Genomic DNA, 26,587 nt, shown 5'->3' on the forward strand with positions numbered 1-26,587 from the left:
CAGCATTATGACATCTGTATGCTATCATGGTATTAACAATATTGCACTGTTGTACAATATAAAGCTCATACTTAAGCTGTTGAACAAATGGCTTCCTTTACAAAGCAGAGCAAATTTTCTTATTTGCTGATGTCAGTGTTGAATTTCAGTTGCAAGGTGGAAGAAATAAAGGCGTATCACCTTGCCTTTTGTCAACACAGCTCTGCAGACTGTTGATTTGTGTAGAAGTTTGCAGACTGACAGACATGAGCTGTGTAGGCAATATTCAAGAGAAAAGAAGCTATCGTAGCAATAAAGTAGTCTTAAAATGTCTCACATTAACTGTTAGCTCAGATGCCTGATTTAGAATGCTATTAAATCAATGTCTTTCTCTAGAGCTCGTTTTTTTCTCTCACGTGTTATGAAGTCTTTAGTGACAGCACAGAAAGTTCAGATTCCTGATGCAGGTGCCTAAGCTAGATGCTTAAAGTAAGTGTAAACACTTTTCTGTGATCCTGCATTTTGTTCCACAGCCACTGAAAGTAGGAAAAAAAATCTTATACTATTTAAACTGATCACCTTTTACATTGAAACTATTGAGAGGTGATAAACTGTAGAATTCTTTTCAAAGGTTAGTGAGTTTGTTTTAGTATGGGGGTGGAAGGAAGATAGACAGTGTCCTGTTTTCTAGTGTTCAAAATTATACCAGTCATCTAATGTCATATGGTTACAAGAATCATGATGAAATATAGTATAACTCATATTAGTGAGATGTGTGGGAAAACATAACATAGCTTTAGTTGATTATTTAGGTGCTTGAAAAAATCTTGGAGGCAATTTTCCAACACTCGTGGTCAAAAGTGATCATAGAAGCTTTTTGAATCTCACTGAAATTCATTGAATGTTTGGTTAGCTGAGTTCTTCTGAAAGTGCTACAAAGTACCTGTTTGCATCTTATGGCACTATAAATAGGTTTTGAAAATCTTTTTCTTTTGAGTCTCTATGTCTAATTAATAACCTGTAAGTGATACTTTACTGAATCTTTTCAAAACTACTTCTCCCATCTCTACTGTAGGAATATCTTGGTGTTCATCCATATGAGTAGTTTTGGCTTCTTTGAATAGTTGTTATGCTCATCCTATGTCCTTTCATTTTATTTCAAGTTCTTTCTACCTTAGAGATATTTTGATTTTTTAAAATTTTGATAAACTGAAGGTTAATTTTCTCTTGCTACTTTTATGTATACTCCAGTGATTACAATAGGACTACTGTTGTGGCCACAAATATTAGCTGGCAGTGAGTAGCATTTCTTTATGTACATGCTTTTGGCTTGTTTTTACAAAATGCTGTTGAAGAAGGAAATCATCTGCTCAGCAAGCTACTTGACATGTTTCTTCTCTGCAAAAAAAATTGCATGTTTAGAATTAATGTAGGCATTTTTTCCTGTATGAGCTAGTCTTGATCTTTTTGTCATCCATTCAAAATCACCCGTTTTTACTGATACAAAGATCATCATTGAAATTAATGGTTTTAAACTATGTAGAAACTCATCTTACATCTGTTTGTCACATGGCAGCTGTCTAATTCAGAAGAATCCCCTGCAACAGGCAGTTGTTAGAGGACTGTATAGATACTTTTAAAAGCATGAAAATCTTCCAGACTATAGAAATGGAACACACTCAGGGACTTACTGCTCTTACTTCCCTGCTCTAAGACTGCACCAAATCAATGCAGCCTATATCAAGGCTTATGTAACTGGTTCCACTATTTAGTTAACTTAATTATTATTACTTCATCCAGGAGTTAACACACTTTTGTTAAATTAGAGGTTAAGCAGTTAGTTTTGTATAAAGCATTCGGCATTATCCTCTATATATGTCTATGTGCACTACCTGTCAGTAATGTATTATAGCTCTTCCCAGGGCCAGCTCAGATGTATTCTGTGTACTTCTATCTTCTGTCATTCCATTGACAACAATGCCTGGAAAAACCTTCCTTTTTTCTCTCCTGTCTTCTGTAACATTATTCATGAAATCAACTGCTTAGAAACTCCATGGTCTTCCCATACTGATGCACACTTGAAACTAACTAAGCTTCAAGTTAGTTGTTCTTAAATATAATAGTAATTCAGCTCCAACTATCACACATTTTCTTAGATCAGTAGAGTCATTAAATTTGTGGAGATGTGGAGTTACTTTTTTTAAAGAATATAGACATCATTATTAAACTTAAATATAATTTTCAGAATTAATATATGAAGGAAAGATTCATATCAAGTATGTTACCAGTGAAAATCAAGCCAAACAACTTCTTTAATTAAAGCAACCTCTCTGATTACCACAAATGTTTTAGTAGCTGTCTTGTTAGCAGCCTATTATTCATAAACTTGGATTTTCATTTTGCTTGTCACAGGCTTCACAGCTGACATACAAAATTAATTGTTCTTTAAGTTAACTTACTTTCAATACATAATATACAGTGGATCAGGGGTTAAAAGGCAAGCTCTCCCAGAAATTAATCATGGCACATAAAGCAAGGTCAAAACAAGTCCTTCCAAATCTGTGATTTGAGACCATGCATCCTGCAAGCTATTGAGAGCTCCAGACTTTAAAAACATACTCTCAGTTGGCTGGGAGTGCTTTTCTGATGCATTTCAGCTGTGTGATTTGCATCCTGGTTCATCCAAACATATGACTGATTCAGAAGCAGATTTTTTTAAAAAATATGGAAGTCTGTTATTTAATGAATGGGTAAAAGTGAAATAGCACAGTGCTCATTTAATCATTGTGCAGTTGTGCTATCAGAAAAATTGGGTGGAATCTGAAATAATGTGGATAGAGAGCTTCTGTGATTTATGCGTGGTTTAAATGGTAAGCAGTCTACATTGAAGAAGAATTTCTGAAGGATGGAAAGCAACAGAAGAGAAATAAAGTTGATAATGTAAATGCTGTCTCCAAGCTGCAGTATAGTGTGTGTTTACATTATTTGCAAAAAAAAAAAAAAAAGATATAAAGAGAGAAATACTAGACCAAGAATTCGCAGTCACTAACAAGAGAGTGCTGTTAGTTTAACACGTTTCTATCCCAACTGTTTATGTCTGTTCTACTGTGAGTTTTCTTCCAATCATCAACATAAGAACTTGTGCTTGACACAGCTTGTGTTTTCAGATTCTGGTTTAACGATTTAAGCTTGCCTGTATCAGCACTGCAATACCTTTGTTTTTGTACTATGTTAATATGTAAAAGGCCACACGAAAATTAGTTTTAAATTAATCTCTTAATTCACATTATACTGTTCCCTTCACATTGACTGAGAAAGCTTTTGTGCGTGTATGTGTGTAATCTGTTTTTTCTTCTTTTTTTTTTTCTTTTTTTTTTTCCTGGTGAGCACTGAGAAAGAAAACCCCATTCTTTGTTTACTGCTGTTTTTCACAGAAAATGGGTCTTTGTTTGATACTTTCATATTCTTCCTCCTTTGGGGAATTTCTGTTGGGAAAGCTATTCTTTCTGATACAGCAGGGTTCTGGCAATAGGCCTCAGCACACCCTTGCTCTTATTAGTATAAGTTAGGCCTGCTGTTCTCAGGGCAGAACTTTGTAGTCCTAGAAGTAAGAATGGAAATGTATGAAAAATTGCCTTTTGAGGCTTCATCTACTGTAATAACATTAAATAATAAATATTTAATGCTCTATAACTTCCTTTACTTTACAATATACAAGAGAAAAGGGAAAAAACGGAACCATTTTAGATCTCTATGAGACATCTTCATATGACGCTGATTTTGCTGTCATGTGAAATTAGCTGTGATTATCCATGCTCCAATTTTGATGAGCATAAATTCTGCATGGCAGCCTTATTGAGAACCTCAGTAAGCTGTAATTAATGAAGAATGCAGCAGCTGGCTTGCTAATGTTATTAACTACAACAAATGAAATACTTACTTTAATATTTGTTTCTACACATAAATAGAGGGTTTAGGATTTCTAATTTTTTTTCTTTGGGAGGGAGGTTATGTTTAATACTTTCAGTGCAAGTATTTTGTGGTTAGTTACTTCTATTTCAGATTAATGTAGCCTTTTCTGATGTAACTCACCAGTATAACAAAATGCCCTCAAATTTAAATAAGTTGAAGTGACCATACTGCCTTAAGAGTATAAAATTCTTAAATACAGATACATACTGCATATTTCCACTGTAGCAGTTAAGTGTGACAAGTGAGTAATTCAGGAATTTTCAGTTCAGTCTTTCTACCCGACCCCATAATTAGGTTTCCATTGAATGTCAGTTTACTAAACAGTTTCCACCATGGCTTTTTCCCATCAAGCTGAGTGCACTCTGACTTTTTAAGCAGAGCGGTGTGAAATTGTGGGGCAAAGTATTTTCTTATAAAGGTATCTCCAGTGTGAAGTGAAATTCCTGGTGTTGATCTTCTGATGATAGAGACCATCTCTTTATTCAGTTTTCTCCTCCATGAGTGGTTTCTGGTGTTACTTCATTACTAGGTCTTTGGGTTGATCGTATTGAATTTTCATTTTAGTTAGGGGATTATTCTTTCTGCTATGATTGGCATCTTGCAAAGCTCGTTTTGTAAGTTGTAATAAAGAAATAGAATGTTGAAACAGGAATTTATTTCTTCTGTAGTCCATCTCTCATATAACATAAGGTTCAGCACTGCAGTAGTGCTAGTCTTCATAAATACCATCAAGGATGGAAAAAAAACCATACTGAAATCAGCAGTGTTCCTATATGTATTTGATACTCTGGAAAGGAGTTTTGATATGTTTCTTGGTTGACTTTTTTTTTTTCTTCTTAATTCTAGCTGGTTTTTGTTACAAGTTTTAACAAAAGTATTTGGGCTTTTTTCCTCCCATTGAGTTTATGAATTACCTTGGCACTCTCAGTCACATTGTAAAACCAACGTACATGAATATCTCTGATTTTTCTAAATTATTTTCTTATTGAATTTTGGCAATATGTCATGGGGAAATTAAGCTGCAGCCTAGGTTGTTTCGGGAGAAGAAAATCTCAGTCACAAACTTAGAAATTTTTCAAATATGGTTTGCATTCTGTGCCAAGCATGCCCTTTCATAATTTCTTTTTTGAGAGGACATGCAAATGTTAACCATTATCCTTGGCATAATAGCAGAAGCTAGTCATCAGTAAATGTAAGGTTTGATTGCTCTGGTCTTTTTCAAAAGAAACGATAGTTAACAACTCTTCCAGGAAATACTGACTGACTGACTAAGAGAGGTGTAGGTGTATGTCTCAGGGCTGAGCCACAATAACTGACTAAAAATACTTGATTTCCTATGATTCCTTGTTACTCTCCTATGACTGAGTTGAAAAAAGGTCCTTTAGAAAAAGAACAGTGTTACTTGGCCTCATGATTTTACATTACCTTTGCTCTGCCACATGCATGTCCCTCTGAGTAGGCAAGTAAAGGCAAGATTTGCTAGGGAGTTCTCTGGAATTCTTGTTGTCCATGGGTTTCTTGTTCCTCTTGAACACCTAGACCCAACTTTGTTCAGTGCAGGGCTGTTTTATGTATTTTTCTGGTTCAATTCTTGCTGATGTATACTCTTGCAACAGTCGTTGGTTGTTGGGAAGCCCAGCTGGTTCTGGACTCTCTGTAAGCTGAAATCTTGAAGATGGAACTTCTTACACCTGGCAGAGGGTTAACCAGGGACAGTAGGACTGTAACACAGAGTGGGTTTCCTGTTAGGAATGTCAGCCTATTGTGTTAGGACATGTGGCTCTGTGTCCAATCATAAGTTGTTATGATAGTAGTAAACCAATGCTGTTTGTACATGTGTCACCACAGAACTGTATAAAGGTAGCTGCACTGTTGCAAAAAAAAAGCTGCTGGTATCCTGAAACCCATGTCGCATCCCGCCTCAACCGCGACAGTTGGTTGGAGGAAAACAGTTTAATATGCATTCTTCTGGTTGAGAACTAAGAATCAAAGATAGGTGACTAGCTCTGAAGATACTGTTATTGCCGAGGAGAAGGCAATATCCATCTCTTAAAAGAAATGAAATGAATACCAAAAGCCAATTTGGCTCTCCTTTACTTCCAGAAGGGTTTTTCTCGCTTCGTCTCTTTTGCTAGGAGGGCAACTACAGCCTGTGTGCAGTGTTTTGATTAGAAAGAATGGGTTAGAGTTTTAACTGTAGATGTCCTATATGAATTCCGTAAATCTTTTACAGCACTATTTTACATAATTCTGTGCTCGAGATTTTATATATTCCATATATTTAATTTCATTTTTATGTGTATTTGTAGAGATAAATATAATAAACTGTTTGAGTCAGGAATAGGATAAGTAAAAGGATATTCATCTTGTAAATTCTGTTGTCATTTGTTTCTGTGCCACAAGCAGATATACCTTATCTAATCTATATTAGGAAAAAGAAAATGTATTGTCAGTATTCTTTTTTTTTGTGCTTATTCTCAGTTGTGTTTTTTCCCCTCCTCCTGTGATTCTTTAGTGTCCCCTTGATTTATTTTGTTAACATCTCTGCAAATGAAGTAGCCGTGTTAGGTTTTTTCATTTGTAAAAATGAAAATCTTGCTACTGCATAAATTCATATGTTGTTTTCACAATCCTTGAACTGCTAAATCACTTAAATTACTATGAAATGACATTCAGAAGGCTTGTATATTAAGTGAGGAGCTGAACCAAACTCATCCAAAAGAAATACTAGGCACAGCGATGGTTCTGAACTCTTGGCCTTCTCAGGCCGTTGGGTACTAGCTGCAGCTACCTTAGGTATCTTGGCTCAGGTTCAGAACTTGTTTGTCTTCTGAGGATAATAGCCTAAATAAGCATTTAAAATTACAAAAATTGTGCTTTACAGGGTATATGCCTGTCATTGTTTCCCACCATTTGCCTACTAAATAATTGTAATAGCATCTCTCAGGAACCAGGAAGCCATAAATCTGAAACCAGTTGGTGGAGTTTGAACTTTCACTTGCTGTTTTCCAGAAATGTACCATAGCAAGTGGGTTAAGGGGCTAGTGTGTGATTAGAAATCCTCTTCTCTTTGTCTTGAGAATGATCTGCAATGCATCCTGGAATGCAAAACTTGGAAAGATGGTGAGAGCATGCAAGCACTCTATCAGTATAGCTGTGACATCCAGCTTAGAAGCACAATATATTATGCCTGTATAGCTTTCCAGGTTTTAATTTGGTTTTGAAAAGTAAAGAGGATGCTTCTGTGTGCCAGACTGTCTTATGGAGACTGAATTACTGAAATGAGAATAGTTTCTCCCTAAGGAAGATTTTGTCAGTTGTTTGTAAAGAACATATTGCAAGAGAATAAAATACTTACTGCATTTCATTATTCAGAAGAGCAGTAGGTCTTTGAGAAATCTGTAAATATCTGCATTAAAAGACAGTTTGCTTTGCTGGTGGTTGGAGCGGGTAATTTTATGTATGAAAGCTGTGCTGTCTGCTGACTATTGTAATAGAAAAGGACTTTTCTTTTGCACAAATAATCATATATAGTAGCAAATCCTATGTCCAAAGCCTCTAAAAATCTAGTCTTCTGAAATAACAAAAGAATAAAAGGTTATAAAATAAATGAGAAAAAAGATTACTTTTTAGATGCTGTTACTTCTAGAACTATTCCTTAGAAGGTGCAAATATGTTTGCATATACAGTTGTAGGATCTCCAGTATCAAATCCGGCTTTTAGTAATCAGAACAAAGGTACATTTCAAATGCCTGGACCTTGAAGGAAAATAACCTACTAATATCTGGCAGCTTGGTACATCTTGTATTGTATTTGACACATCACTTTGCAGAGTTGTCTGCTTGTTTGTGATTTTTTTTTTTCTTCTGTAATGTATTTTCAGGTTGGATGAGTTAATTGAAACATTTCTCAAAGATAATGATCCTGATAGCACTCTGGATGTTGGTGCTGACATGCGCAAGATCAAGTATTGCTTCATTCGTATGAAGGTATTTTAGGTATTTTTTTTAAACATAGATGGAAGTGCAGCTGGCACTCTGAAAATAACTTGAAGACATTCATAGTTGAAAAGTGTTAAAAGAAATGCAATACAGTTGAGAGGTGCTGGAAAAGGGTAAAAACTCTCAACTTTGAAGTGCCTGGAGGACTGATAGAAATTTTAAGTTTAGTTTGAAAAATTCACCAGCGTTTTGTGGAAACCTCAGCAAGGATCTCAGCCTGCATTAAATTGTAATAGAGCACTGGTACTTATTGGAATCAACACAGACTAGTTATTTGTATATGGCTCGATGTTCATGTCTGTATTTCCAGCACTATGGAGGCTTTATTTTGGACAAATTATGTTGAAAGATAAAAAAATGTAGATTAAAACTGCTAAATCCCTGAATCTGTTACACTAACCCTCCTGAAGGTGTTGCAAGCCCTTCTGAATCATTGAGCAAACAAGATATGATTGTTAATTGTGAAATTAGTAGGGAAAGGTATAGAAGATAATACTTCTCTGTATTTTGGGATAGAGTTTTTCCAATAAAACAGTGTATGCATTCATTATATTCATTTTTTGTCCTTAAATAATTATTTTTAGTTATATTGTTAATATTGAAATTTCTGTGATACCAGAGAACACTGGAATTTATGTCTAGAAAGAGTAAAGTAAACTGTATGCTTGGTAGTGAAGATTAACAAATACAATTTATTCCCTACTTGACACAATGGGTATAAGCTGACAGTAAACTGATGGCATGATTTTGTTCTGTCAAGAGCATAGAAAGGCTTCCCCTTTCTTACTATAGCTAGACCATCTCAGAGTAGAATACTACTGAACTGGAGGTAAAGTTAAAAGTATGCTTTTTTTGTTTCTCCTCATAGCAACTTGTGAATCATCCCACAATTTCTGATAAAAAACTGCTCTCACAAGACATCTCTGAAGAAGAAGATGCTAACAAAGAATCAGGAGAAGAAGAACAGGAAAAACTTAAACACCTTCTGCAGCAAAGAGATGATGAAATCAGTATCCTTTGTGAGGAAAAAAAATATTATTTTGTTTTGAGGTGATCTGGCTTACAATGGGTTTTGTGTGTGTGAGATAGGCTGTATGGAAGCTGACCCCACTGTGTTAAAGCAAATACTCCATTCCCAACTTTTGTGTGACAGGACTTCTGCTTTTCACCTGCATCTCTTTCAGTCGTTACCCAAATCAAAATCCTGGATCCAAGCACCACTTAGCTTTAGAATGGTCCACCCAATATCCAAATACTGTGGCTCAGGTCACACCTAAAACACTCTCCTCAAGCAAATTAAACCATTTTTTAGAGGGGGAAACTCTCATGCAATATAAAAACCAATTTATTACCTTACAAAGAATAGAATTTCCTTTGTGTGTTATTTTTAGCCAAATGAGGTGCTACTTTGGGGACTATTGGGCTATATGCCTTTAGAACAAATATAAATGCTGTACTTTTTACATTTAAATTTAAAATTTAAAGCTAAAGCTTTTTGGACATGAAAATACTAAACTGCTCAGATGTGCTTTGTCCATTTCACTACCTCACAAGAAACATGAGTAGCTGTGCTGTAGCATAGTGGGTGGGAGTTATTTTTAGCAGGGTGACAGAACTGTGGGCAAACTGCAACGTTGCTGTGTCCCTAACTTCGTGGCTGCTCAGTGGGTAAAATTTAGATATGGCAGAGAAAAGAAAATATGGGTTTGCTAAGTTTGAAGATAACAGAGATTCTCTCACAGATACTAGCAAAGAGCAAACTCAGTTGTGTTCTTTGTGCTGAACAATTCCTGATCAATTTCAAATATCAAATGAAAATAGTATTTTTCGTTGAGGTGTAGCGTGCTACCAGTCTGAATTGGAGGTGGCGGGAAAGCTTCTCTAAATCTACTCTGTCACAGATGATAATATTTTCTTTCTCCATGATGCGAGTTCAAATAAATTTATCTAAACCACTGACTCATTCCTTTCAAAAAAGACTTCAATTTTGTGTCCATTTTAATATCTGAATTCCCAGAAATATTTCTTCCTGAAATGAATTATTTCATTAGTATGAGAAAGGAAGCAAAAGATCTCTATCAAATGCACTTGTGCTCAATAGATTTACACAGCTTTGTTTGTACAAGGAGGAAACTTGTGTTAGAATTATACAGGAAGAATATAAGAATTAAGACTTTGAAGACAAGACTGATTTAGAGAGTCACTAAGTGACTGTACATCATCACATTAATAACATGTCTGATGGGATGAAGTGGTGGGAAGTATGGAAGCTGTTTAGTTAATAAACTATGAGTTCCTTCTTGCCTACAGTAACTAGAACCTATCATAACAACTGAATTGGAAAGTGGTTTACTATTACTACCTAGTCAAGTTAATAATATTCCCTAAAGACTACTTAGATTTTCCACTGGTCATTTAGAAGGTTAATTAGGATTAAAATGAATAACATATCAAAAGCATGTCACAGGGACTTCTGTGGTTTCATCTGAACACACACATGATTTCTATTGTATGCCCTCTATGAACTGTTAGGCAAAATGTATTTATACCAAATTTACTTCCAGTAAATGCATAGTGTTATTGCAAGAAATTTCTTAAAGACCTTTCTGCATTTTAATAAACCTTCACAGTCAAGAGTTTTTTTCCTTTTGTTTGGAAGTCATGTTTATTACAAACGTGATCCTAAACTCTTCCTGTTTGTATGGAAATGCTTTTATCAAGAGTTGATTGAATGGGATCAACAATTTGTGGTCAACATATGAATTTGTTAGTGTCTAGTAAAAATGAATCTGCTGTTTGGAAAAACTAAGGTGGATGATTGTTGTTATATATATATTAAAAAAAATAAATTCTTAATTATTTCCTTAATGTATCTTGCAGATATTCTGATAAATATGCTAAAAAAAGAAAAAAAGAAAGCACAAGATGCTGTTTCCCAGCTTAATGCCACGTCTGCTTGTTCTTCAGTCTTGGAGCAATCTGTTTCTATAAACTTGGAAGATAGGCAGAGCCCATCTAGCTGTTTTAGTCTGAAAGAGGCAAAAGATTTCAGCTCTTCTATTCACAGACTACCTTTTCTTTCCAGGCAAACAGGTTAGTGTAATTAATTAAGTGAATATTTATTGGATTATTCCAAGATGATTTACAGCATATCATTCAAATGTGAACCAAAACAGGAAAGCTTTATTTTCAATATCAGTCATATTGTGCTAATTCTGTATCCACAAATAAAGGGTTTTAAATTTAAAGCTCTCTCAAGGTGCTGATGGCTTTTACAAACTGATGTGAATACTCTGTGGGACAGCCCTACAAAACCAGAGTATAAATTTGGTTGCAGACCCTTGAATCTTCGAGTAAGTTCTCAGAAAAAAAGATCCTTTTGAGCATAGCTCATTAAAAAACGTTGAAATATTTTAGGTGGGCATATGTCTCTGCATTCCTTCAGAGTGGCCTGACATTCTGCTACCAGTTGAATAATGTTGGCAGCATTTGCACTTACCATCTTTTGTAACGTATAGCTGATAGCTATTATAATGATAATGCCTTATAATGTTATGTCTTAAAATGCTTGTGTTATTCTGCTCAGGGAATACTTAGAATGGCAGACCTAAAAAAGTAATAGAAACACTAATACTACACATACAGCCTTGCCAGTGTGCCTTAAACCCAAACTCAGGAGACCAATTGTCTCTACAAGAATATAACTGAGTGTTCGAGCTCTTTCATGTATTTCATGTGTCATGTGTTTTTCATGTGTCTCTGAAAATGACAGTATTTTCTCCCTAATATAGAAGTAATTTTGTCTTTCACTTTCTATTTTTTATTTCTTAAAGTTCTGAAAGTAACAAACCTCAATATTTATCTTCATATTGTAACTAGCATTTGTATTTAAAAGTTCTTGTAGACTAGAGACATAAGTATTTTTGAATTCAGCTTTTTTAGTTTGAGAAAAATTCGCTGTGTAACACTTGTAAACATATGCAGATAGTTCAGTGTTGAAAAAGGTCTCACTGTGTACCTATACACAGTATGTGTAAAGCCATCATATCTGATGTTAAGCTGTGCTAGGAGAGGAATTTTAATGACACCTAAATAAATTCATTTTTAGAAATATTAGAGCTTTGTAGTCTTTAAAATTGAATTTGAATAATAATAATAATACTAACAACAACAAGAATGGATCATGACCCCAAAATTATCAAAATGAAAGAAGTATTTAAGTACAAGAACTAATTGGTAAAATAAGGCCAAAAGGCTCAAGTAAAAGAAAAAAGGAAAAAAGTTCTGTGAGTTAGTATAAAGGAAGCCCATACTAGGACAAGCAGCCTATGCACTGATTTAAAAAAAAAAAAAAAGTACAAATCAATATCACATGAAGAAAAAGTCTGTAACCAAGAAGCATTCAGTTTCTTTTGCAGGCAAGTTACTGTTTTGAGACCCTTAGTTGAAAAATACTGTAAGCCTCAAGCTGTTATTACTCTTTTTCTCTTTTATTATAAAGCTTCGACAGTGCAAAGATACATTGGTACATTCCTTGGCAGGCTAAAACTCTTTTTTCTGTCTGCTAATGGCTAGGATGTAGTTCTCTTTCCTGTTGAACTCAGACCTGAACACATTTGTATGCCTCAGACTTGATTAATCCCATTTGTTCTAAGAATGAAGCACAATGTCTTGAAAGAACACCATCTGGTGAAAAACATGGTTGTCAACTTACGTAGCAAAATAAGTTATTTGCAAATATGTAATTTTAATACTCTGATATCCACCAGATGAATCTCTTGACTTCAGTTTTTCCTTTTAACCTTCAAATTTCTGTATGGGTTTGAAAAGCTTTCTCATCATGGTTTTTGACAGGCTACTGCAATGATGGAATAAATTGCCAACTGGTTGGGGAGGCTTGTGAAAGAGTGGGAAAGAAGTCTGAGAGGGACAATTGCAAAAGCATTAAATGTTCTTCTCAGGAGTTACGTTTTACCTCAGGCCTCATCAGAGCTCATAACTAATTCTTCTAATATTGTCTTGCACACTTCAATTAATATGGCTATTAATTCAGCAAAATCCAAAGGCTTATGTATTCTACCCCAAAAGTTTTAAATACTAAATCATGGGATTAAATATTCAAATCATTAGTTTCCAGAAGAGCAAGTTTTAAAAGATATGTAGTTGTAAGTAATGCAGCATTCTGGGAATGCAGCCATTCCCAGAACCTGATCTTACAAGATTTCAGGGATCTATTTCACTCATTTGTATGAGTGATACCACAGGATTTAAGAATGTCTATAAATCATTGTAGAAGCAGTTCAAACAATGGAAATAATATTAAACAGTTAGCATGGATTGCGTACGTAGGGCAGTTTTATAGTGGTTATTTGAAAAGGGTTAAATGCTAACCATTGCAGTTTTCTTTCCTTACATCATCTGAGCTGGGTATTTATGACAATAAGTAACAATATTCTTGCAAGTTGTTAATTTCAAAATCCACTTAAAACAACTTCCAGTAACTGTAGACAGATTTTTCTTGCGTAGTTGCATATTGTCTTTTTTTTCTAGTTGAATTGTTCAAATAAAAAGTTTTTTTGGTGTCAGTAGGTTCTAAAAGTGCTTATGTTTTTGTTAGCAAAGAACATGCCTCATCCTAGATTATCACGTGTAACTATTACATGTTCATTGTTTGCATTTCTTTTTTGTACATTTTGTGAGGGGGTTTTAAACTGAAAGAAGAGAGAATCTTTAGCTTGAATTTCAGACATGGCAGCTGGCAAGTAGAAACTTAGATTTTGCTAGTGTACTAGTGGGAATGCTTTTCTTAAACTAGTTAAGGTTGTCAGTTATACTCTAAAATTGCTTTGTAATTGAATTAGGAGTCAATTGTCACACTATTGTTTCAGTTACTCAGCTACTGAGGAAATCCCTTTGCCTTCAACTTTTCCTATTTAAAATGCTCCTTCTCATTTTATAGGAAGAATTTATTTGATTTGGTATCACAGTAGTATTAGCTAAATATATCATAACATAAAGCTTTTGATTACCTCAGAAATATGTAAGCAAAAAGTAGATATGTTGCATCCACAAATGACTAACATAATTGCTTCTTTTATATAGTGCCATTTGTCCTTTAGCCTTTAAAGAACAATTTGCAAGCAGTAGCAAATTCTCAGTTTTGATCAGTGCTTTCTCTTTTTGCAACCATTTGTGTGTGGGTATGTTCAGCCGGTATGTCAGCTCAAACTGACTGGATTGTTGAATCGTATCTCCTGCACTTTCCATTAGCAAGGCCAAGTTGGATGCGGCCCTGAGCTCTAGTGGAAGGTGTCCATGCCTGTGGCAGTGGGGTTGGAACAAGATGATCTTCAAGGTCCTTTTCAACCTAAACTATTCTATGATTCTAAGTTTGGATGAGGTGTCACTCTCACTCAAGCACAGAGACTCATTTTTCGTATATTGAAAACCTGAAAATAATATTCATCATTATAAAGTTATCCATTAATTTAAAAATCTGTATACTGTAATCTGAACTGCATCCATACGTCTTTTTATCTGTAGTCATTAAGGGTTCACTAAAGATTTATGAAAGGGCTTGGGCCTGAGCCAGGATCAAAATCCCAACTAGAAGCTTTAGTGTAATATTAGTGTACATAATAGTGTAATTTTAAAGCTGTTCTTCATAATTTAAACTTTCTGCATACCTTACATTATTTATGAAGATTTCAATTTTCAGTAGCATGAAGGCTTATGTGATATGTTACCTGTTTTAACAGTCTAGCTTTCTTTATTTAATTCTGTACTCTCAAAGCTGTCATTAGCCTGATTTAGTGCAATAAAATTCAATGTTATTTCTAGTGTCTCTAATGTGTTTTCCGTTTTCCTATCTCATTTCCTTATCCTTATACAATTAAATTAGGAAATCAGCAGAAAACATAGGAGAAAAAATATTTACTTTAGTGAAACAGTTGTTAGAAAGTCTATCTAATAATTAGGTAGACTTTTATTTATTTTCCTGTTGATTTGTTGTGCAGCTTTTACTTTATTGATTTGTTGTGTGCCTTTTTTTGCCCAGAAACAGATCTTTACCATTCTGTGTTAGAAAATAGAATAATTTCATCCTGTTACTTTCATGTTAGATTTACTGCTGTTTTTATATTGTAAAATCTCCAAACATATTGACCTGTTACCAAGTCCATCAAAAAAATTTATTTACGCTGCTAAATTTCTGAAAAGTAAATGAATTATAAGAACGCAGACAGTCCTGTGCAGGCAAAGTTTGTTTCTTGGTGTGGTAAAAAATGTATTATCTCAGAGAACTGCTCTTTCTCTATGGTGAAATGTGTTTTTATCATTTTCTCCATATGATCCAGGACCACATCTGCATTGGAAGATACGTGTAATGATGTTTCTAGTCTATCCTATCCAGATATTGCTTTGAGTAGGAGAAATGCAGTCATACTATTTCACTGCTGAGCTTGATGTAATAATCTGTGTTAATGGGAAAATTTTTACCTCATCACAGCAGTAAAACAATTCCTGGTCCAAATTTGTCCCACAGCAGGCTGACTTTGAAGGTGAATGAGTATTGACTTCTACAACTGTACATGTTGTATAGGCACAGCTGTAATTTATCTTTTTTTTAAGTCTATCCTGTATTGAATGTGCATGCTCTTTGAAAAGACACTGAGTGAACATAATACATGTTCAAAGGTTTGACATATGGTAGTATTTACCTTCCTGTACATTCTATCTTTTCCCCACTGCTTGTATGCCTGAAACTCCAAACAGAAGCCTTTAATGGTAACGACTACAGACTGAAAGATCAATAAAGCCTAACACCCCACATTTGGTCTGACATTAGATTGGCTCAGTTGGTGAGAACACCATCAAGGTAATGGGCTCAATGCCTATATGGGCCATTCACTTAGGAGTTGGACTTGATCCTCGTGGGTCCCTTCCAACTTGGAATATTCTGTGATTTCCAATTAGGTTTTTGGGCACCATTACAGCATATTTTTGACTGCTAATAAATACTAAGTTGCAAAGAGTTGATTTCATAGAATCATAGAATAGTTTGGGTTGTAAGGGTCCTTAAAGATCATCTAGTTCCAGTCTCCCTGGAAAGGGTGGGGATGCCACTCACTAGATCAGATTACTCAGGGTCCCATCCAACCTGGCCTTGAACTTCCAGGGATGGGGCATCCACAGCCTCCTTGGGTGACCTGTTCCAGTGTCTCACCACCCCCACAGTAAAGAATATCTTCCTAACATCTCATTTAAACTGACTCTCTTTCAATTTAAAACCATTACCCCTTTCCTGTAGCTACCTGCCTCTCCCTCCTTTTTATAAGCCCCCTTTAAGTACTGGAAGGCCGTGATGAGGTCTCCCTGGAGTCTTCTCCATACTGAGCAATGGCAACTCTCTCTCCACCTGTCTTTGATTTAATATTAAATGGTATTTTTAATGAACAAGTATGTCTTTAACTGCTTGTTTGAATATCATATTCAAAATAATATCATTAGTAAAATATTGTTGAACATGAGGTTTCATACCAATGGCAGACCTAATTAAGCACAACTGAAATTGGACATGTGGGTCATTGTAGTGTTCTTTTTTCCATGTATATTAGGGTCTGTATCAGCATGTTCTTCTTGATGGTTGTAGCAGAGGAATATGCAAGTGCAGTGTCCTGGTAACACCCTAGGTTTCGCTGATGGTACTGGGTTACATAGCATTGAATTCTTCAGTTAAAAATGATACCAGTTTACGTGCTGTCAGATTTGTTTTCCTTGGATCCCAAAAGACTTCTTTTAGGAGGGAGTGGTAGGTAGGGTGCCTGGAAACAGCGAAAGGCAGCCTACTGCTCTCATTTTGGCAAGTCAGCTCCCATCACTGTGGAGGTTTTACAGATTGCATAAGACAGTGAACTTAGAGTGAACAGATCAGAACTTGTTATCTTAGTCCAAGTGTTATACCATGAAAGGGGAGAACTTACTTTTCAATACCCATCTTTAATCAGAGAGCACTCAAAATTATAAACCCATGAGTGAGAGTGAGTAAAACATTACAGTAGCTGCTGTTATTTATTGCATCAGAATATCTTTCATAAATCTGAAACAGACATAACTGACTATGAATTTAATTTATGTTTCAGATGAACATTCCAGAAAATGCAAAGATAAATTATTGGCATAATAACCTGAGCTTTACAAATGCTTCAACCATTTTATTTTTTATATAATCATTTAGTTCATCATAAAGTGTCTACTTCAGCTTTATCTGTACTAATGATTCATATCTTGTAGAGATATAAATGTAAAACTAGACATAGTCTTGGTGTCAATTATTATAAATTAGTAGTTTTGAGATAATTCAAGAATGAAGTAACATAGCAAAACAAGAAAAAATCAGACTTCATCATGCATGCTAGTGGAGTGATAAACATTCATTGTATACTTTTACTGCATTATATCACTTCTGTACAGAGAAGTCTTATTTTGAAATCATTCTCACACTGCTGCTTGCTTCTTAGCATAATTTTGTCAGCATAAGAGGCGTATGATACCATTTTTCCTCCTGCTGGATTTGTTTTTCTCTTGAAATATAAACAGCCTGGTTACCAGACAATAGTGTGACTATGGTGACATTCAAAGAACAGGATAAATCTTAGTAAGAGCTTCAAATCATTGTATATGCTGATGGACTTGAGAGGGATTATTTTGCTCTCACAAAAGATTTTGTCAGGATCCCATTTTGACCAGTTTGAGCCACTTCCTTTATCTTTCTTTGTGAAGCTGTGAGGTTTTTTAAGAAGTTGGTGAAGAATTGACCTCCTGAGTAGCCCTTTCATGGTTTAAGATCACTTTTTACTCAACACTATGCAAACACCTATACAAAAGAGCATTCCTGCTGAAGGGCTGACAAGTTGACTTTAAAATGTAAGGTGAGAGATGGTTTCTATAAACAGCTGATGATTATGAATAGCATGAAAGTAGTGATGATAACACGCCAACTGCTCATTTCTGAAAGCTAAATATTTTTGTCTTGTATAAAGATTTCTCAAAATATTTATCTTGTCTATTTTATATATTTATGTAATAATTCAGGGAAAAATACTTCCTTCCATTGTTGAAAACCCACAGAAAGTTCCCTAATGGAAAGGATTGACTGACATTTTCCATTAGAATCTCTTCTATGTCCTTCAGTTCAGAAAAAAAGGCAGGTCTCAATCCTCCAGAAAAATTAAATGCTTAGCAAACCTATTTGTATCTTGGAGTCTTTTCTGTGTCTGGTAGTGCTTTGTGAAATCTGGTGGTAGGCTCTTGGCACTGTGCCCATGACAGATCTTTTGTCAACAAACACATGTAGCCATTTTATTGCTATTTGACAAGAAAAAGAGCTCACTGGTGCGTTTAGGGCAGTGCTCAGACTTACTGTTGATCTTTCTCCTTAGTCAGAAAAGAAAGTATGTGCTACATTTTCTATTACAGGTCTGGGAAAAAGTTTTTATTCCATTTGCTCTCCAGCTCAACTTCTACTGATGTTGTGCATATTTCATTGCTACTGTTAAACCTTCATAACAACTATTTAAAACAAGATGTGTTGTTTTGCTAACTTCTTAAGCATTAAATGTTTTCTATAATGTAGAGTGATTATTTGCTACAATAATTTTTTTATTATTGCCAAGTTTAAGGATGAAGCGGGAAGTATCAGACTTCACTGCTTAAGATTTAGGTATTTTAAAAAGCCTTCAAAATAAATTCAGGAAATGTTAACAGCATAAGCTTTTGAATAAATTTATTGAACTTTACCTCTGATAAGCTTAACAAAGCTATTTTCTGATATTTCAAGTTACCAGATAAAACATGTATTGCTAAGGCTCCAATTTCTGTAATAAATATGAATGAATATCTCTCTTCAGACACATGTTTGTAGCATGTAGTTGTGGAAATTTTTTACTTTGTCATGTCCTCATTTTGGTATCTCTCATTGCCTTAGAGATCACAGTTTTATTCCTCTTTTTAATGTTTTGGAAGGAACAAAAAGAAAAAATTAAAATTCAAAGTAGTTTCTAGAAAAAATTACTGTCTTTAAAGGTACCCTGAGTGCAGTAAATACCAAGTAGACTACCTCTGCAAATTTATAGTACACTCGACTAACTTCTGGGGTTGGGGTTTTTGTTTGTTTGCTTTTTTTTTTTGAAAATCTAGTCTTCTATCTATACTGCTTCCAAGATATTTTTTTTGTCAGACTTCATTGTGAGTTTTCCTTGAATGAGGACTTTGAACTGAACTCACTGAGATTAGTGAACAGCAAAAAACCAAATGTGTTAAGAAGTTTGAGACTCTGTAACATCTTTGTAAGGAACAACAGATGACTTATTCTTTGTGACAAAGAAATATAAATACATGTTGTAAGATTTAAAGTTGAGTGAACTCTTGCATTTAGTATTCCATGATAAAGCACTGTGTGTTACAATTTTTGTCATCTTAACTGTTTATAAATATGAATGTAGGGTTATTTTTAGAAGATGAAGGCTGGATTTTCCTTTTTGGAACTTGGTCCCCATTTGCAACATCAAAGGCAGATTTTGTAAGTCATAAGGATTTAATGAGAGTGAGGAGCAGATCATTACAGGACTTTCATTAGTTTCTCAGTGACATGGAAACCTACTTATATATTGAAAATGTTATTATGTAAAGACAGTACTTATATCAACAGCTTTTTCTTTCTCCATATTTATTTGGTTTTACAAAATATTTCTGTTTTTTCTAAGATACCCATCATGTCTGTCTTTCTACTTCTCAGATGGAAATGTCTTCTAATGTGGAACGTATGTTTGGAAGCTTGTTAAAGATGCTTTTGGCAGTTTTTACTGCCTTCCTCTTGAGTCTGTTTAGATGGGGAAACTTTCCAGTATTTTTATGCTAGTTTACTGTTCTCTGATCCAGATTAGTCTGCTAAATGTAACCTAGTGTTCCTTGGAAGTTCTTTACTATTTCAAATCTTTTTGGCTTCCTCTTTCATTAGCCACATTTTGGCTATTGGATCCTTCAAAGTAACTCCTTGAAATTGTTTTTGAGGTTTTTTTTTGGTGACTGAAGCTCTTGATATTTTAGAGGTAAAAATATGCTTCCAAAAGTTTCTGAGTACTTGAAGGGTAATCAAATTCCTTTATATATTGATTGACAGATTTGGGAAATACCTCTGTAACACCTCTTCCATATTGTTGTTGTTATGAACATCAATCCTGAGAGACTATATTATCTTTTAACAGAGCCACTACATGCACATTATATATGGATATGGGCAATCAAAAGAATAGAATGTCCTACTATAAGCTTAGCTTTATGTATTTCTGTACAGATACTGCTAATTCTGCTAAATAATGGTTTAGAGTTCTGTTTCTCCTTTTTTTGTGTATTTAGGCTAAAAAATGCTCTTTTTCATTCTGTTCCTAACAAAAACAGATACTGTCTTGAGAGACTAATCTCAGCATATTTGAATATAAAACCAAAGTAGAAATTATTGGAAATGTCCCACAAATCCCTAGTTTTTTCTGATATTTTCAATACATGTAACTGGTTAAGATAAGTTTCCTCCAAATATTTCAGGCCAATTTCATGCTGCTGTTATTGTACTATTTTTTATTGAATTTGGTGGATTTATATGTCTTTTTGCCTCACTGACAATTGGCTCCAAAGTTTTGGATGCTTTTGGTGAAAAACTCATGGTATGGTTCACTTACCTCTCATGCATCATCTTTATGACTCTTACAATTTTAACTCTGGAATACCTATTTAGTATCTGTACCTTTGTTTCATTCATTTTCAGTTTTAAGTTCAGAAGGATACTTTCAAAAGAATAACATTATGTTAGCAAAAGGTTATGTAATATTTAGATTAATCTGAGAAAAATGAGACCATTATTGACTAACTATTAGAGCTGAGGTGATATTTGATTTTCCACAATGTCACGCATTAAGTTTGGTAGATTTTATTTCTAGGTCAGGTAAAAGCTTTTATTGATTTTCATTGCAGGGCTGATCTTACAAATCTATGGCTGAGATTCTCTGATGTATCTGTCTACCAAGCTACATTGAAAATAGTCTTTGATCTTTTTATTCATAGAGTCAGGTAGAAGCTGGTCTAAGACTCCCTTAAGTTAAGGCAATTTTGCAAGCTGAAATTGATTTCACAGTTATACAAAAAGCTGAATTGGTTCCTTGTAGACTTGTGTGTGTCAAAGATCCTTCACGGGTAGGTAAATATGGCCAGTTTCTGTAGCAGAAAGTGAAGGGATTATTTAACATTTGTAAGCATTTAGCAATAATTCCAGTTCTTCAAACCACTTGTATCTGACTGATGCATTGAGTGGAGCCAGTCATGGCAAAGTTCTACACTGTCTACTTTTATATTACAGTGCTTATGATTAATCTACTTTCCCTTAATAGTTTCTATTTTCCTATTTTTCCTGACAATTTTCTTTCTATAGGTGAGTCATTTGGTGATGGTTGAGCAAAACACTTGCTGAAAGATTTTTTTTGGTTTTGTTGTTACTGTTGTTAATGATATCATGCCAAATATTAGTACAAATAGTCCTACTCCTAGCATGAGCCTCCTACCTGATTTTCAACATTCAAATAAAATTAAATTTCATCTTTTTCTGTCTTTTCTATTTTCCTAATCATCCAACTAGTTTCCAATAATTTTCTATAATCAGTATTCTCAGTCTTTTATTTTATTGTGTCTTGAGTGTAATAATCTCAAGCCTTTTCATTTTGGTCAACTCATGGCTGTACATTCATGTTACTGATGTTGCTTATTGTTACTGTCTTAGTTTTTTTAATGTTTATTGTAATTCTATGATTCCTTCAAATAATGATCATCTCAAAAATGGTATTCTGAAATTCAACTCTAGGCAGAATTTATATAGAAATTTAATCTGAAAATCTGGTGCTGTTGATATTGTATGCCATGTTTGAAACCTTCAGCAATTTTTTATTATGCCTATTACAATGTCACTATTGATTTCTGCTGCCATTTTAGGCTTTCTATTACCTAAATATAAAAACCTTTAAGAGCATCAGTTTAACATACTGGAACTCACAATAAACTTTCCCAAAAATATGAACGGAGAGATTAACTTCTTTAGTATTTATATTATACATTTGAAGCACAAGTCCTATGAAGAGTGGCTGAGGGATCTGGGGTTGTTCAGCCTGGATTAAAAAGGAGGCTTAGAGTGAACCTCATCACTCTCTACAACTCCTTGAAAGGAGGTTGTAGCCAGGTATGAGTTGGTCTCTTCTCCAAGGCAACAAATGACAGGATGAGAGGAAATGGCCTCAAGTTGTTCCAGCAGAGGTTTAGATAGAATATTAGGAAAAATTGCTTCTCAGAAAGGGTATTCAAGCATGGGAATAGGCTGCCCAGGGAAGTGGCGTAGTCACTATCCCTGGAAGTGTTGATTTGAAGACATGATTTAATCGTGACCGTAGTGGTGGTGCTGGGCTGACAGTGGTATTTGATGATCTTGGAGGTATTTTCCAACCTCAAAAATTCTATATATCTATTATTTTCTTGCTATTTTAGGAAGATATTGTCACTCTTTTCCTTATTCCTCAACAGAAATCAAACTAGTTTCTCCATATGCATGTCTCAGTAACTATAGAGAATACATCAGTAGTTCAAGATTCTTAAATCTTTGGATTTAAAACATTTCACTAGAATTTTCACTAGAAGTGAGACTGATATCATGTCATTGCTTAGAGTGTGTATATATATATATATATATATAGAGATATATATATATATGATTTATACTCTCCTTAAAGTAAAGGCAAACTCATGCAGGATTTTTTTAATGAAGATTTGGAGCATTTCAACTGCCATTTTCTCTTTGCATTGGTTTATATTTTTTGACATTATGTTTAGCTGACATTTTCAGGCTTTTTTTTTCTTTTTCACTTATGAGCATCCAGTGATCATTTAAAAAGAAAATGCTTGCAAGCTATATCATATGAAATACATCTAAAACTACATGAATCTGAAATGTCAGTGAAAGGGATATAAAAATAAAGTTTGAAGTGGTAGCTTTTATTCTTTCTCAAAATCACTGTCTTTAAAACAATAAAATCAATGTGCAACTAACCTTTTATAATACAGAAGAAAAATAGATTTTTCCCGTTGAAAGTGTTTGTTTCAGATTTTTTCCCAAGAATAAAAGTATTTTCCAGTGCTTGTTTAGGATTTAATTGCATTCAGAAGACAGGCAGTAAGAGAACATACCCTAAGATGATATTTGTGACTTTGTGTTAATATCAATTGATGAGTTTTCTCATGTAATCTGCAAATTTGTAAGTCTATTTTCAGGAGTTCTCAGTGGAGCAGCTTGTGTTATGTTTTGATACTATTTTTGATTCTTTTTAAGAATTTCTAAACCTTTTCCTATAGTAAATCCAGCACAGAGGAAGCTGTGCTGTGCTAGATAATTGTGGGGTTTTCCACATGATGTTGCTTCTGAATACTAAACTTCTGAAATCACTACATTTACATGTGAGGCTTGTATTCCTGAAATAAACAGTTAAAACAAATACACAAACAGAAAATCATAGCATTGCATCCACGTAGTATCTAGGTGTGAATGTTGTAAGGATATGTTCCTGTGTCGTTTCCAAAACAGACAGCAGCACCACCTCCTGGGCATAAAACTGCTGGAAATACCTGTATCTGTTGCAAAACCAGATGCTTCACAGGTCAGGTATAAAACCCCAGCATAAACTGCTGTTTATAGCTTGTGGTTCAGTTGGGTTTTTTCTTGATGTCTATTACTTAGTGTTTAGATGAAGTGCAAAAGCACAAGATTTAATATTTCTTCCAGTTTTAGTTGCCATCATAATTCTGTATATGCATGTGGACCAGTCGCTTTCTGGTTTCTTATGTACCATCCACATATTGGAAATGTTGAGTACTTTGTTATTTATAGCTAATTAATTTACATACTTGTTTTCTGGGCACAACAACTTCTACCCCATCAGGGCCTGATGATCGAAACATAGAGATGACTGAAATAGGATAGCTCAAAGTATCTTATCTCCCATTCTTGTGGGGGCTATCAAGTTTGAAGACATAGCCTGTAAAGCTAAGAAAGTTAATCAGAAAATAGGGTAAGTGCTTAGAAAAATAGGTCCAAGGCAGCCACAAGGTTCATTATATCACTGCACAAACAAACAGGATTTATTGTCAGGGCTTTTGTAAAAAAACTAATGGTATTTTGGTCTCTGAAGAAGTACATATAAACATGTTGTTATTTCCCTGTGGTGTCAGTTGGACCTAATCACATATCAAACATTCATATTTGTTACTTGTAATGTTTTGATACTTTGTGAATTAAAACTTTCATCCATTTATCCTTACTGTTTGAAAAGGCAAGATTAAGTCAAAGGAATTTCTTTCCTATGCCTAACTTCCCTCATAAATCACTGTAGATTGCTATCGTGTCTTGTTCTTAGGTATGTCTTTGAGTGACTTAATGATTAATAATGATTAAATAAAGATGGATATAAACTTAAGGTCCTTTTCAAAGTAAAAAAAAAAGCCCTGGTATGGTTTTCTGAACTTTATGATTACCTGTAGAATGGATTTCATATATTGGAATGTTATCTATTTGATTTTGATTAAAAAATGTGATATATGCTTCTTTGAGATGGGGATATAAATAAAGATTAATGTATCCACTTCAATCCACAAAATTATTATGCAGCATTATGGGAACAATTGGAAGAACTACTCAGAACTTACTTACTCTTGAAGAGAAAGTTTACTTGTAGTATGTAACACAACTTTGAAGTGTTTTAGACTCCAATAAATAAACATGATCAGCATGTTTTAATCTGTGACTGACAGGCACTGAATGAATAGCACTTTTTCCAAATAAAGGATTTTGCTACACCCTTCCATGCATTTGTTGCTCTGGGTTTGATTCCTGCAGTGTTCTCTGTATAGAGCTACAGCTTCAGAGTGTTTTGAATCTGGTGTAAAAAGTAGCTGCTTGTCCGTTAAATAGAAATGTTCTCTGGATATCTGCAATGGCACAGGTCTACAATATTTCTCAAATTAAACCTTTGGCCTAGAAGTGTCAGTCTTTTGGAACGTGTCTTTTTAAGAAACCCTGCTAGAAGCTGCATCAATTACAAAAGGGAAGATCTGTGCTCAGGCTATTGTTTCAAAAGTGTCTTCACTCTTGGATTCCTGATGAGGTGCCCCAGAGCTTTCTAGTACTTGTTTTCCACACTGTTCAAAGTCTGATTTTCTCCAGACTTTTAGAAGGAAGGAACACATTAAAGGGTGCCATCTGTGAGAGGAGATACGTATTTCTGTATTTCTATGGCTGAACTTGTTAGCTGTAGTTTTTGATATTAAATCATTGAGTTTGTACTTAGGGGAAGGAAGCTTGGCTAAATTGCATCTTGTCTCGAACTTTTGGGTAAAATAACTTTAATACTGGGTTGAAAATTTCCGTGGTAATGTCTAAAACTTTGGAAAGGGACTCAAAAAAAGAAGGAAGAAATCAAAAAGACAATCAGCATTTTATTTTCTCTCTCCCACTCTGTTTCTGGGCTTTTTTTATTCAAATGTCAGGAATCTGTTTGATGTGTTTGATGGAATACATTAAGGGACCATGTGCTGGTTACAAATAGCAAATGTGTTTCTGAATACTATTTTTTGTCTTTCTTGTGAAAATACTGTGACTGCCAGGAAACTGTAGATGGAATAGACAGTAGAAACAATTGGTATTAAACAGTTTTTGTGCCACACACTTGACTGCCTAAACTGTGGGAGGAGAAAATTAATTTGGAAGGGATAAAAAGAGGAGGGCAGGTAGGGATTGGAGTTCTCTTTTGTAAATAGCATAGAAAAGGGCAAAGAGATTTGTGGCTTAGGATATATTCCTAATGAAGATGGGAATGATATGAGGAATAAGACTGTAGGTTGGAGGGAAGCAAGAGCTAAGTTACTAGGGAATGAAAAGTGAACCCAAGAGAGGTTTTGGATGGAAAATGTCTAGAGAGACAAGACAGTAATACGTGTTTTGAAATGATGTGTGCAATAAAATGAAAACAGTCATTGGGAAGTTCCTGCTTGTCACCCTTAATTTAGCTGTTACTCCCAAAAAGAACTGAAAGCTCAAAGACAGGCACCTCAACTGAGGCATATTTTAGCTTTAATGGGGCTTCATTAAATTAGGGGAGCTATAGGAAGAACAGGTACAGGTTTAAACTGCTGCATATCTAATTGTGATCCCTTAGGCAAATTTGTTAATCTTTAAGAGGTTGATCTGGAGTCAAAGCAACTAGATTGATAGCAGATTTTTTTTGTTTATAGGTACTTTTAATCCCTTGGTTTGAAAAAAATGTGTTGTTACAGTTAAAGGCTTAATTTTATCATAATAGAGATTGTGCAGGACAAGATGTGGTAAAACATCTGTTAGCAAAGTCCAGGAAAATATGATTCAGTCATTGACAGCCTGTTCAGTTCATCTGATGAGTATAATATATTTGATGCTTTTACATTATAACAGCCCATGGGTTTGTTATAGAGGCTTTCTTATTGAAATTTCCTTTTCTATCTGCCACTGAATGAGGCAT

The 26,587-nt window shown here is 34.6% G+C and overlaps 1 protein-coding gene across 7 annotated transcripts in view; it reads left to right on the plus strand.

Moving 5' to 3' along the window:
• Positions 1 to 26,587, plus strand: part of KIF6 (kinesin family member 6) — a 159,872-nt gene that overhangs the window by 54,637 nt on the left and 78,648 nt on the right. For all 7 annotated transcript variants that reach the window (XR_007628874.1, XR_007628875.1, XM_050314852.1 and 4 more), the window contains 3 exons: positions 7,835 to 7,940; positions 8,821 to 8,962; positions 10,833 to 11,045. Coding sequence is in view for 5 of the 7 variants with exons in the window: in XM_050314852.1 (XP_050170809.1) it covers positions 7,835 to 7,940; positions 8,821 to 8,962; positions 10,833 to 11,045 (461 nt within the window). In the remaining 2 variants the exon portion in view is untranslated. The remainder of the gene's footprint in view (positions 1 to 7,834; positions 7,941 to 8,820; positions 8,963 to 10,832; positions 11,046 to 26,587) is intronic.

This window comes from Myiozetetes cayanensis, unplaced genomic scaffold (assembly GCF_022539395.1).
Source record: "Myiozetetes cayanensis isolate MyiCay16 unplaced genomic scaffold, myiCay2020 scf2-11, whole genome shotgun sequence".
Lineage (NCBI taxonomy): Eukaryota > Metazoa > Chordata > Aves > Passeriformes > Tyrannidae > Myiozetetes > Myiozetetes cayanensis.